This window comes from Tachypleus tridentatus, chromosome 7, assembly GCF_004210375.1.
Source record: "Tachypleus tridentatus isolate NWPU-2018 chromosome 7, ASM421037v1, whole genome shotgun sequence".
Taxonomy (NCBI): Eukaryota; Metazoa; Arthropoda; class Merostomata; order Xiphosura; family Limulidae; genus Tachypleus; species Tachypleus tridentatus.
This window is the reverse complement of record NC_134831.1, coordinates 45,036,077-45,050,264: the sequence shown is the minus strand read 5'-3', so window position 1 is coordinate 45,050,264 and position 14,188 is coordinate 45,036,077. Positions and strand designations below refer to the sequence as shown.

General features: G+C 36.8%; 1 protein-coding gene across 2 annotated transcripts in view; it reads left to right on the top strand.

Moving 5' to 3' along the window:
- LOC143255567 (salivary peroxidase/catechol oxidase-like) overlaps positions 1-14,188 on the top strand; it is a 39,612-nt gene that overhangs the window by 18,433 nt on the left and 6,991 nt on the right. For both annotated transcript variants that reach the window (XM_076511412.1, XM_076511413.1), the window contains 2 exons: positions 4,575-4,685; positions 5,117-5,700. In XM_076511412.1, coding sequence (XP_076367527.1) covers positions 4,575-4,685; positions 5,117-5,700 — 695 coding nt within the window. The remainder of the gene's footprint in view (positions 1-4,574; positions 4,686-5,116; positions 5,701-14,188) is intronic.

Genomic DNA, 14,188 nt, shown 5'->3' with positions numbered 1-14,188 from the left:
CGGCTTCCATAGCTTAATGTTAAGCCACCGACACGCAATACAGTTACGCCAACACTGACTGAAGCACAACACAACAACGCCATTGGTCGCTTGGAAGCAGGCGAATCTCGATCAGATGTTGCCAGAGCTGTGAATGTCCACCCAAGCACCATCACAAGGCTATGGAATCGTCACCAACAACATGGATCAACTCGTGACCGTCCACGATCTGGCAGACCTCGTGTGACCACGCCCGCACAAGATCGCAACATCCGGTTACGTCACCTTCCGGATAGGACCACCACTGCGACGTCTACTGCCTCAACCGTACCAGGGCTGCGTAGGATTTCCGATCAGACCGTACGCAACCGTCTACGAGATTCTTAGGCCCCATGTGCAACCCATCATGGTGAACGTCGACGACGTTTTTCAACATGACAACGCCCGTCCTCACACAACCCGACTCACCACTGTCTTCTTGAGACACCACAATATCAACGTTCTTCCCTGGCCCTCCAGATCACCAGATTAAAACCCCATCGAACATCTTTGGGACGAGTTGGACCGACGTCTGCGATGGCGACAACCTCAACCGCAGACTCTACCTCAGCTTGCAGCAGCTTTGCAGACTGAGTGGACAGCCATTCCACAGGATGTGATTCGTCATCTCATCGCTTCCATGGGCAGGAGATGCCAAGCAGTTATTGATGCTCACGGGGGGCATACTCGTTATTGACGTTGAGTGACGTTAAACTTCACCTAGTGAGCGTGGACTTCGCCTTTGCAAACTTTGGATGTTTAGCAGTGAATGTGCAAAGTTTCACACATGTCATACAGAACTACCCGGAATAAACTTGTTAACAATTTGTCTCATATTTTGCCTTTTGCGTTTCTTTTTTTGAAGAGTATATTTCCAGTTTCCTTGTCTGTACATTTCACCAACTTTTACCAATAATTAATCTATGAATATGCCATGAAGATGTAAGATCAAAATTAGACATTGAACGCATACCATATAACAACTTTCCATCACAATCAAAAAGCTTATGCTAGATTTTCTATTTATCAAGTCATTTGGGCGATTTTCTTTTCTGAAAGCTATCACATAAATGGTATGGCTTGTTGTCACTCACGGTTTTTCTTTTGAGCAGGTTTGAGTGAATACCCTTGTAACTGTATCCTTGTTAATACTCTGGGCTCGTTAGTAGTTTGATTTTCCACTAACAAATTCTTTTCTGCCTATCCATTTGGCCATTCTTTCACTGATGTACTTCCAAAGAGGAACATAGCAGATGATCTTTGGCTTGGATTGCCTCTTATTCTGGATTCTGTAAATTACATTAATGAATATGTTCAGTAAAAAATAGGCCATTCAAACATCTTCTTAACTTTGTCCTTTCTTGCAGCATAATTTGTACAACCACATCGTAACACCTAGATAAAATTCAATCTTGTCACCATTAACACCACAGTGACTTTTCATTGATTTCGTCACTAGCTGATATGTCTTTCTCGGTCAAAGTTATGAATGACGCCCATTGTGTTCCTTAATTTCCCTAAATATTCTCTGTAAGACTTGGGTGGTTATCTACTAGTTTCGAGTACAACAAATCTACTAGTACTATAAATTCTCTTCTAAACATTGTGCTAATTTTCATCCTCGTAAACTGCTTAATGTGGTTGTATCTCTACAACATGCTGTCAGAAGAAGATTGAAGAATTGTTTTCCTGGTTTTATCTCAAGGAGTTGACACATTTCCACAACATGAATGTTTCAAAATTCTATCTCTGATCTTAGTGGACTTCCATAGACACGTCAAGTCTTAAAATGATTTCATTGATGAGTTTTTTTGCTAGAGGTTTTGCTCCCTGGTTAGGGACAGTGATATTTTTCTGGCCATTTCATGAAATAGTCCGTCACAGTTCTGATGTATTTATTTTTGTATTTACAATCAGTTGTCTCAAGTGGTGCTTCAACACATTACTGCTGTAACTTCTAAAGGTGTTTCTGTTGTAGAGTGCTTTACTCGCGGAATAATTGAAATGGCTTACATTATTTCCCTACACATCTTTGGCGTGCACTCAATCCAATAGAAGCATTCTCTTATTTGCCTCAGCGTCTTAACGCCTACGTTTCCTACCGCAAAGAACTTCAGAATGTATTTAATGTGAAATACCAGCTGAAGCAGTTGTCTTTGTCTACTGGTATCTTTCCATTTCTGATATAACAAACCCTTTTGTAAGCATAATAAATTCCTCTGTGTCAATACAAATTTGTTTTCAGATTGTAAAAAAGCAACTGTTTGCTACAAGGGTCTTTCGTCTTTGATTTTGATCCACTAAATAATTGGTTTCAAACTCACATCTTTGACTTGAGGCTATTTCAATTGATTGCTGGAACACATCAGTTTTCATTACCATTCATGAATGTCACATGTTGGACTATGCTGTGGTTTACTCTTGTGCTTCTCACTTTTCACAAGCCCCCTAGAGGCGAAGCGGTATGTATGCCTGCAGACTTACAGCGCTAGAAACTGGGTTTCGATACCCGTTTCGGGCAGAGCACAGATAGCTCATTGTGTAACTTTGTGCTTAACAACAAACAAACAACCCTTTTCATAGTGTTTATATTTTTCGGTAACACATGGTGTTTGAGATATTGTGTCAACAGTTTCATAGATATGACCAAGTCAGTTGTATTACTGGAGCCTTCAAAACCATTTTGTTATTTGGTTTTTTTTGGATTGCAAAAATTAATCAGCCACTTCAGTAGTGCAAGATCTGTCCAAAGTGTAAACATTTGTCCATAGAGGTAATGATAGAAATGACAACACACAGAACCCTTATCAAGTTACAGAGTAACTATTTTCTTCAATATTCGTTGCCGTGCTATAATATGCAACCATGATATTGATTTTCGTGTTATACTTGTGACTTCTTTGCTCCCAATGCAAAATTACTTGATTCTTTGTCTAAAATTAGCTTCCAGAGTCGGGTACACTAATACAGGAGTTGCGTTCCGTTCCTTCTAAAGTTTGTTGAATTTTTGTTCGTGACCAAAAGCCCAACAAAACACATTTAGCTGTTCAAGTGATCTGTGTAAAAAGCGAGATACGTCAGAGGATGATTTTACAAAACTATGCTTGTAAGAGCACAGTCCAAAAAATATTTTCTTACCTTACTTAGGTTCTTTGGTCGGTCAGTTCTGGATGAAGTCAGTCTTCAGTTGGTTTGTATACATTCTCTCTCTCTCTGCTGAATACGTGTCCAAGAAAACTCATCTGTTGATGGAATAATTCCTATTTTTATTGGAATTAAGCTTGAGATTAACTTTCCAGAACTTTCCTTAGTCCATTATATGAATTATCAAAGATTTTTTCCGTATGTATTTATGTTGTCTAAGTAGTTCCAGATTGGTTCGGACATAGTATTCTACAGGGTGTTCGGAAAGTCACTGTGCAGTTTTGTAATCATATTTTATTCAGTCTATTTCAAGCCAGCAACTGATAGCGGTGTTTAGAAAGAAAATAAGAAGGATCCAGGCCTGTATTGATGCTAACGGGGTTCACTTTCAAATTGTTTATAATTGTCATTCATATTTACCTCCTGTATTCTATATTGAAACATGTCTGTTAATAAATATATAAGTGCACAGTGACTTTCCGAACACCCTGTATAATTCAAATTATAACACAACAAACTGACACCATTAATTTCCTACGTTGATGGCTGTCATACCTTTAATTAATGTATCGATTTCAACCTCGCTAATATCCACTCTTAAAATTTATTCTTGACAGATAATAGGCATTAATTTTATTGACCTCATACGCCTCACAGTAGTTCTCACTTGTCAGTCATTTTTTTGCTTACACAACGCAATTTTTTTTTCATTATTATAGATAGACTGTATCGCCAAGATTCCAGATTTGTGTGTTTATTTGCAGCTTTGTTGAAAATATATCTTTTACAGGCGATTTTAGAAATAGTTCAGGACATCCTGTGTTTACTTAGAAGGTGTTTTTTGTTTTTTTTACCAATGAAGATCATATTTACAGAGAATATTAGAAGAATCTAAAGATATTATTTACGTTTTATTAGAACTTTGTGTTGCCGATACATTTTTGCTTCTCCAGTGGCACAGCGAGGTTTCCGGAGCTACACCGCTAGAAACCGGGTTTCGATATGCATGGTGGGCAGAACACAGACAGCTCTTTGTGTAGCCTTTTGTTTAACAACAACAACCAACCAATGTACATTTTATAAAATATGTTGTGAAGACTTCAAGTCTGCGTTTGCTTATTTAAAATATTGCGTTACAGAAATGTTTCGCAAACAATATCACGTGAGCTCATTATATTCGATTTTTATTTAGAACATCGTATTACATGTTTTTACAGATTTTATAAAAAGTATTACGAGAGTTCAGAAAATATTTGATATTTATTTAAAACGTTGTAATACAGATGCCTTTATGAGCAATTTTATGAAAAGTTCGCTATCTTCTACGTTTGTATGTATAGTTTACTAAAAGCTGTTTGAAACTGCCGACTGTGTGGGAGTCCTCAGTGATTTTAGGATTAAACATTTTTCAGTTCAACATCGAGAACAAGTCATCGTTTCAACTTCATTTATTGATGCATCGAATATATACGGATCTTCCCAAGAGGAAGCAAAGAAACTAAGATCAGAAGATGGAAATGGAGGTATAAATGATGTTATTTGTTCCGATTTAAACATGAACAACAACATCGAATCTTTGTTTGGTTAATGTACTTCACTAACTTCGGGTAACAGTTAATAAGTCTTAACTTCAGTAAAGTGAGCTAAGCTCGCAATCGATTGTTTTTCTTATTTAAAAGGCGGGTAGAGTAACTGTTATATTAAGGTGAAGTAATACAAACAATATTTTCAAAACTTGTTATTGTACGTGGTGATAAACACGGGTAAACTGATAGATGAATAATGAATTCATGAATAGGGTATTTGTTGGTGTATAATTCTTGAATATTGTTGTTATGAGACTTAACAATTTTAACTTAAAGGAAACGTGTTTTTTAAATACTTTAAAATTTTCTTTATTTATTTTAATTTCCTTTATTTATTTTAGTATCACATATTTTCCTACATTATTTAGCCAAGCTTCTATTTGACACTTCCTCCTCGTACTTAAAACTTCTGCCCAGGGACATAAAAGAATGCCGAGTTTCTAACAGGGGTTGTGACAGTCGATGCTTTCGCAGCGGTGACCCATTGTCTACTCTTCAACCAGCTATTTCTTCTCTCACTACCCTGTTTAGTAGGGAACACAATCGCCTCGTTGATCTTTTGTCTAACAGCGGCTGGGAACCCGAAAAACTTTATCAGGAAGTTAGAAAGATTATTGGAGCTATTTTGCAGCACATCACTGACAAACATTTAAGACCACTTATACTTGGGGAGGTCTATGAGAAGGAGTATTACAAGCCTTATTTTGAGTATGATGAAGCCCTAAATCCTACAACGTATAATTCATTCACAGCCGGAGCTTTCCGTCTACACAGCATGGTCCAAGACTGGATAAAACGTAAAGATGTTCCAGTCGAACGTTCTCCAGATCTTGTGCATGATTTTTTCCGGCAAGATGAGTATTGTGACCTATCATCTGATCCAGTTACGCGGGTTCTTGTAGGGATAACTCAGCAATATGCCCAGAAAGTTGGCTATTATTACGCTCATGATGTAAGTGGGGAGTCGTTGTTAATGTTAAAAAGTACTCTAACGTTCTCTACACTATTTGTCGTTCTAACATCTTTACTTTATGATATTCTCTTACTTAATCTTACTTCTACTGTCTCTTTCCTCATAATCAGCTATTTTTCTGCTATCCCTATTCTTCTGCACTGTTCTCCTGATGTATTCCAAAGACGGCTGGTATGGATATTAAAACTTTAATTAAAATAAAGTACAGAACAATGTTTGAACCTTCTTAGATCACCGTAAGGTTAATAAAGAGAGTTTGCAACTGACCGTTGCTGGGCACATGTCTTAGGGCACAACGTAACCGAAGAAAACACCAATACACTAAATACGTAAACAAATACAAACGCAAAATCAAAAAATAGCTCCACTTATGTTGTGCTCTCGTCCCTAAGAAATGTGCCCGGCAACGGTCAGTTGCAAACTCTCTTTGTTAACCTGAAGATGACGTAAGAAGGTCGAAACATTGTTCTGTACTTTATTTTAGTTAAAGTTTTTATACCCACATCAGTCGTCTTTAAAAAACATTTTTACTTCAAGTGAGGTTCCGGCATGGCCAGGTGGTTAAAGCGCTCGTCTTGTACTTTGAGGGTCGCGGGTTCGAATCCCCATCCCACCAAACTTGCTCGTCCTTTAAGTCCTGGGGGTGTTATAATGTGACGGTCAATCCCACTATTTATTGGTAAAAGAGTAGCCCAAGAGTTGGCGATTGGTGGTGATGAATAGCTACCTTCCCTCTAGTCTTACACTGCTAAATTAGGAACGGCTAGCACAGATAGCCCTCACATAGGTTTGCGCGAAATTAAAACATAAACATACAAACAAACTTCAAGTGGGTTTTTTGTCATTGTAATTGATACTTTGATTTTTGAAAACAATTTTCACGCAGTACTTTTGGTTTACTTCTGTGTGTTTGTGAATTTCATGGCACTTATTTCATTTACTAAGCTATTTAAAATATGTTATCACGCAACCCTATAAAGTTTATTTTCGAGTATAAAACGCGCTGTTAAGTACGACCTCATAAAAGACTGGTTATAAATAAAAAAAGCCATAAAAGTAAGGGTTATGGTAAACATAAAACACAATAGATTTTTATGACACTTGTGTTAATATAATAAATAAATAACCTACAATGTTAAAATGGCTAAACAATCAAAAACATTTTTATCTCATGCCTATCCATGGCTTATAAGATGTTGAAACATGTAAAGTCAAAATGTTATAGATTATAGATTGGCGTGAGAAAAAACAAATGATTGTGTATATCTTTTAACATTGTACGTTATTTATATAAATAAACCACTTTGTATTCCTAACTATGTAAAGTCTTTAACAAGCAATAAATATGTTATCAACAATGATCACACATATCCTTTCCTAATGATGAAATGGATAGCTTTGCTTATAACCCCCTGCGCAGCTTTGTCATTAAAGAAAACATATAAATAGAAAAAAAAAAAGCATCGCTTCTCGCTTTATTCATTATATCTAATACAAAGTTTTTGTTCGAAACATGTCATACTTTGGTTATCCACTTGTTACGATTTCTGTTTTAAATTATTTTATTTATGTATCTTGTGCTGCCTTAACTCTATTGTTAATACGTTCAGACACACTTTCGGAAGTTGCTTCTTTTTTTTATTAAAATATTTGTTTAAATCTCATCTGTTCCCAGTGACGCATTGGAAAAATTTTGGGATTCATGACACTAAAATTTAGAATTCGATTTCCGCGGAAAACAAACACAGTAGGTCTAGCATGGCCAGGTGATTAAGGCACTCGACTCGTAATCTGAGAGTCGCGGGTTCGTATACCCGTCACACCAAACATGCTCGCTCTTTCAGCCGAGGGGGCGTCGTAATGTGACAGTCAATCCCACTATTCGTTGGTAAAAGAGTAGTCCAAACGTTGGCAGTAGGTGATGATGACTAGCTGACTTCCCTTAGTCTTGCACTGCTAAATTAGGGACAGCTAGCGCAGATAGCCTTCCTGTAGCTTTGCCCGAAATTCAACAAACAAACACAGTGTAGATAGTTAATTTGTATGGATTTTCACTTAAATAATCACACAGGGTCTTCAAGAGTGATAATGAATACTCCATCAAATCAACAATATGTATACAACTGAACACATTAGAAACTGGAATAGGGAATTAGCAATACGTGTGTTTACTTGAACATCAAAAACAGTAGAATCAGTTTATCCTAACAATAGGTATGTAACTGAGTATCTGAGATGATGAAGGGGTTTGTTGCAATAACAATTATTCAGTTGAACATCTGGTGCAATGAATGAGCTTATTTTAATCATATATATCCAATTGAGCATTTAGCTGTAAATGGCTCTGTTCTAATAACATATGTTTGTTTTTTGAATTTCATGTAAAGCTACTCGAAGACTATCTGCGCTAGCCGTACCTAATTTAGCAGTGTAAGACTAGATGGAAGGCAGTTATATTTAGATTGACGGTCACATTATAAAGCACCCTCGACTGACAGGGCGAGCATGCTTGGTACAACGGGGATTCGAAGCCGCTACCCTCGCATTGCGAGTCGAACGCCCTAACCACCTGGCTATGCCGGGCTCTAATAACATGTACTATATCAAGTTGAATATCTGATGTAGTGAATTTATTTGTTGTAATAATATATATCCAGTTGAATATGTGAAACACTGAATGTGTCTGTTGTATATCAAACAAGGGTACTATCACAGCCTTAGACAAATCATAAAGGAATTATAATATGGTTTAAATATGGATGTCATTGATAACACTATGTAACCAAATTTTTACTTTTACAACTTTACAACTGACTTGGACAGAAAATGTTATTTCCCAATTGCTTATACCTAAAGTAAATGGAAAGACCTATTTTTTCTCTTCAAACTTTACTTTTATGACCTGGGTAATGAAATTTTCAAATCTACCCATTTTCCAGAACATTTCAGGTAAATTCAGTCCTGAGTAGCTGATAGAGAATTTTCTTAAATTTACATGAATTTTCTAGAATATTGTAAAACTTACGAGAAATTTCAAGAACCTTTTAGAATTTTCTAGAACATTCCATAGTAATATATATATACAGGAGCTCAACACTCACCACTTCAGTTGAGTTCTAGCTGCCTAAGTGAACACATAGACCTATCTTATTTTATCAGAGATGCCATCAACAAGCTGCAAGCATTCTTCAGACGCATGCAAAAGCCTTAAACTGTGCTGCTCCATAACGGGAATAAGTATCTGTCTCTTTCCCCTGGCTCATTCAGTGCATCTCAGAGAGAAACACAACAGCGTCAAGACCTTGCTAGAAACCATGAAGTATGACGAGTATGGCTGGGAGATTATCGGAGACTTCAAAATGGTGTCATTCCTGATGGGTCTCAAAGGAAGCTTTACTAGGTTTCCCTGTTATCTTTGCCTTTTTGACTGCAGGGACACTGCAGCGCACTACAACAGGAGGTACTGGCCAAAACGGACCGAATTCTCTGTGTAAGTCACAAGTGAACCTCCAGAAGGTGTTGTTCCTACCATTCCACATAAAGTTGGGTCTTAGAAACAATTTGTCACAGCTCTTGATAAGGAGTCTGCAGCCTTCAAGTACCTTCGAGACTTTTTCCCTAAGCTATCTGAGGCAAAGCTGGTGTCTTCGTTGGACCACAAATAAAGAAGATCCTGGAGTACACAGAATTCTCCAAGAAGCTCAGTAGGAAGGAAAATAAAGCTCGGGGCAGCTTTGACGCAGTGGTTCGGGACTTCTTGGGCAATCACAAGGCCGAAACTTATGTGGAACTGGTTGAGGCTCTGGTGAAGAAATACGGCAAAATGAGCTGCAGAATGTCCCTAAAAAGTCCATATCCTTGACGCTCATCTTGATAAATTCAAGGAGAACGTGGGAGCATACTCAGAGGAGCAAGGAGAGCGTTTCCACCAAGATATACTGAACTTTAAACGCCGCTACCAAGGAGCGTATAACGAAAACATGAAGGGAGACTATATTTGGGGGCTGATACGTGAAAGTGATTTACATTACAGTCGCAAATCTCGAGCAACTACTCACTTCTAAACATTTTTGTTCATTTTTGTATAACTTTAGTATAAATACGTGTAAATCTTGATTCATATGTTTTTTTATTCAGACCTTATGCAAAGGTTTGTTTGTTTGTTTTTGGAATTTCGCACAAAGCTACTCGAGGGCTATCTGTGCTAGCCGTCCCTAATTTAGCAGTGTAAGACTAGAGGGAAGGCAGCTAGTCATCACCACCCACCGCCAACTCTTGGGCTACTCTTTTACCAACGAAAAGTGGGATTGACCGTAACATTATAACGCCCCCACGGCTGGGAGGGCGAGCATGTTTGGCGCGACTCGGGCGCGAACCCGCGACCCTCAGAATACGAAGCGCACGCCTTAACGCGCTAGGCCATGCCAGGCCTCTTATGCAAAGGAAAATGTGCAAATTTGGCCGTTTTTTACATAGAAATTAGGTTAATTTCTAAATTTCATTACCCTGGTCACAAAAGCAAATTTTGAAGGGAATAATAGCCATTTTCTGTACTTTTACAACATAAGTAATTAAGAAATAACACATACAGAAATCATGAGAATGTTATATTATTTTCAACTCCTTAACAGCAACAACGTTTAAATAAATTACTTTAAGTTATAATAATCATTCCTTGTAAATAATTTCTACATGTGGTATTAGGTTCGTTTGTTTTTGTTTTTGAATTTCGCGCAAAGCTACACGAGGGCGATCTGTGCTGATATTAGATTCGAAAACAGAAATAGTTTTATAGTTAGGTATTTCATGCAGTTTCTTGTTATACATTTATCATTTACACCCTTGTGCAAATTAATTGAAACAAATGGTCATTTTTCAATATTTTTAGCATGGCGGTCGGTGCAGACTCGCTGGTCCCGCTGATTTCCTTTAATAGTCATTTTTTCACACAGACGGCGTCATTAACTGTGTTTTGCAGTACGGTCGATCTATTTTTGGGATATATGACGAAATTTTGAGGAATATTACGACATTCAAAATTGTGTTAGAAGGGCAAGGAGACCAGTCAAAAAGCAACTTCTTACCTACTCAATGAAGAAAAAACGGTATCAGTAGGGTCTTAAATACAAGAACTGGACGCAAGTACAATGAAGGAAGGTGTTATTCAGTGACGAGACTCACTTCTTCGTACTGAGTCAAAGAAGTCTGAATGTTCGCAGATCTCCAGGTGAGAAACTTCGAGAATCTCACATCAATCAGTTCGTAAAACATCCATTGAAGAAAATGTTTTGGGGCTTTTTCAGCTACTATGGCGTCGGAGGCTTACATATCGTAGAAGATATGATGCGAGGACCACAGTACATTGAAGTTTTGCAGAGAAAAGTCGTTCCAGAATTGAAAAAGAGATTTCCAGAAGAATCTGGCATATTTTAACAAGATCTGGCTCCGTGCCACACATCGAAACTTGTGAAGCATTTTATGAATACAACACGAATAAAGGTGCTGGACTGGCCTGGAAACTCTCCGGACTTAAATCCTATTGAAAATCTTTTGATGATTTGAAAAGAAAGACTTCGGGGAAAAGACTGTACTACGAAAGATAAGCTAATGGAGACCATAATTGAGGTGTGGTACCGCAATCCAAAAATTAGTAAAGATTGCAGTCAACTCGTGGACTCGATGCCAAAGCAGATTAATGATCTTCTGAAAAATAAAGGCGGTCATATCATGTATTAATTTGTGAGTTATTTTTGAATTCTCAGAAATAAAACGCAAAAAATTGACAAAATCGTAGTTTTCCGTCTTGTTTCAATTAATTTGCACAAGGGTGTATGTCAAGACGTTATCTGGTTTAATATAAATATTTATATTATTACGAGTGTTTAATGGGTAATTATATTTTACTATAATATAGTTAGAAATCACCACACTATAAAGCCAGTGATTTGTCTGTAAACTAAAGGACTTACAATGCTAAATTTCTGCTGTGGGCACAAAAAAAGACAGCCTATTGTGAAGTGTCATGTTTAAAAAGAAATTAATAAAGTACTTGTTTTAAAATGTTACAGTTAAAATAATATTTCCAGAACGCACATACGTTATCTACAGGGAAAGAAATAGAATTTGTATTATTCAAGAACCAAACTAATCGCAGAGTAATTTCGCTTCTCTCCTTTCGTCACTCTCTTTCCGAATCATTATTATTTAAATAATCTTAACATTTAGCCTACATTAAAGTTTATTTCATTCATAAGAGTAGCTTTCTAACACGGTTCAATTTAATTTTATGTTTGTTCACAAGAAAAAATGACGAAAACCGACGTATGAAATGAAATTCTTTCTTAATAACTTTTTATTTCATACAAAATATAACGAATCCGTGATGACGAGAAAACCCACTTGAAAAATATATATATGTAAAAATGTCTGGTATGAATAGAGAAAGCTTTATGTTTTGTGAACCTGACGATGACCGAAGAGGGTCGAAACGTTGTTCGCTCCTCTACATATAGTTTTCCCTACTCATATCAGCCGTTTTGACATATACAGTGAAAAGTATAAGGAAGGATATAATCACAATGATTTCATTTGACTCATAGTTCGTGATTCTGGTTTTCATTACTGAGCTATCTGGCTTCCAATTCTAATACACAGTACTAAACTGTCTGGTTCATATTTCTCATACTCAGTACTAAACTTCTGGCTCATAGTTCTGATGCTCAGTACAAAACTGTTTGGCTCATAGTTATGATTCTCAGGACAAAACTATCTGGCGCTTAGTTATGATTCTCAAGACTAAACTACTTGGTTTATAGTTATAATTCTCAAGACTAAACTGTCTGACTCACAGTTCTGATACTCAGTCCTAAGCCGTCGATCTCATAGTTCTGATTCTCAGGACTAAAAGCTATCTGGCTCACAGTTCTGATACTAAGTACCAAACTATCTGACTCACAGTTCTGATACCCAGCACTAAACCGTCTAGCTCATAGTTATAGTTCTCAGTACTAAACTATATGGCGCTTAGTTATGTTTCTCGAGACTAAACTGTCTGGCTCACAGTTCTGATTCTCAGGACTAAACTGTCTGTCTCATATTTCTAATTCTCAGGACTAAACTGTCTTGCTGATATTTCTAATTTTCAGGACTAAACTATCTGGCTCATAGCTCTAACTCTCATCACTAAACTGTCTGGCTCATAGTTCTAATTCTTAGGACTAAACTGTCTGGCTCTCAGTTCTAATTCTCAGTACCAAACTTTCTGTCTCATCGTTTTGATTTACAGTAATAAACCGTCTGGCTCATAATTCTGCTTCTCAGTACTAAACCATCCGGGTCAGTGTTCTGATTCTCAGGACTAAAAACTATGTGCCTCGCAGTTCTGGTTCTTAGTACCAAACCGTCTGGCTCATATTTCTTATTCTCAAGACTAAACTATCTGGCTCACAGTTCTTATTTTCTGCACTAAACTGTCTGGCTCATAGTTCTGATACTCTCTATTAAACTATCTGGCTCACAGTTCTGATTCTCAGGACTAAACTGTCTGGCTCATATTTCTAATTCTCAGGACTAAACTCTCTAGCTTATAGTTCTGACTCTCAGGACTAAACCGTGTGTTTCATAGTTCTGGTTCTCATGACTAAACTGTCTGGCTCATAGTTCTGATTCTCAGGACTAAACTGTCTGGTTTATAGTTCTGATTTTCAGAACTAAACTGTCTGACTTATAGTTCTAATTTTTAGGACTAAACTGTCTGGCTGCTAGTTCTAATTCTCAGGAGTAAACTGTCTGGCTCATAGTTCTGATTCTCAGTTTTAAACCGTCTGGCTCATAGTTCTGATTCTCATTAACTTGAACAAAAAGAATAACAAAACATCTCCGCTTCCAGGAACAAATGCAACTGTTTCTTAGTCACTTTTGAATTCTGATTCTAAAATTCTTGTTTCTAGTTGTAATAAATGTATTTAAGATATTCTTATACATCATATACATAACATTTTCTTTCTTTAATAACTTTATTTTTCTTTAAAAATTGCATTTAAGGATATTCCAAAACAATGCATAATAGTATTACCAGTTTAACAAATCAATAATTATAAGAAACGTATATACTGAAAATACCTTGAAGTTATGTTTAGAACTTTTATCACAGTGTTATTTTTTATTTTCTGTTACAAAATACCTTGTTGACGTTTTACGTCTTCTGTGAGTATTCTTAGTTTCATATTGTAAGAATCAATAGTAATCTTTCTTCATAGCAGGATTCATTCATCTTGGATATTACTTTGTCATTGCAGAAATATTTTGATGGAAGCACTCACCATGCTCATTTCTCATTGCACGTAGATCATTTGAAAATAAGTCTGAATGGGAGTGTAAGAAATGCATATTTTAGTGAAATCTTAGACCACGTTTTTCTGTAGTTCTCGAGCACATCATCTACCATCACAGAAAATTTGGCAACCAA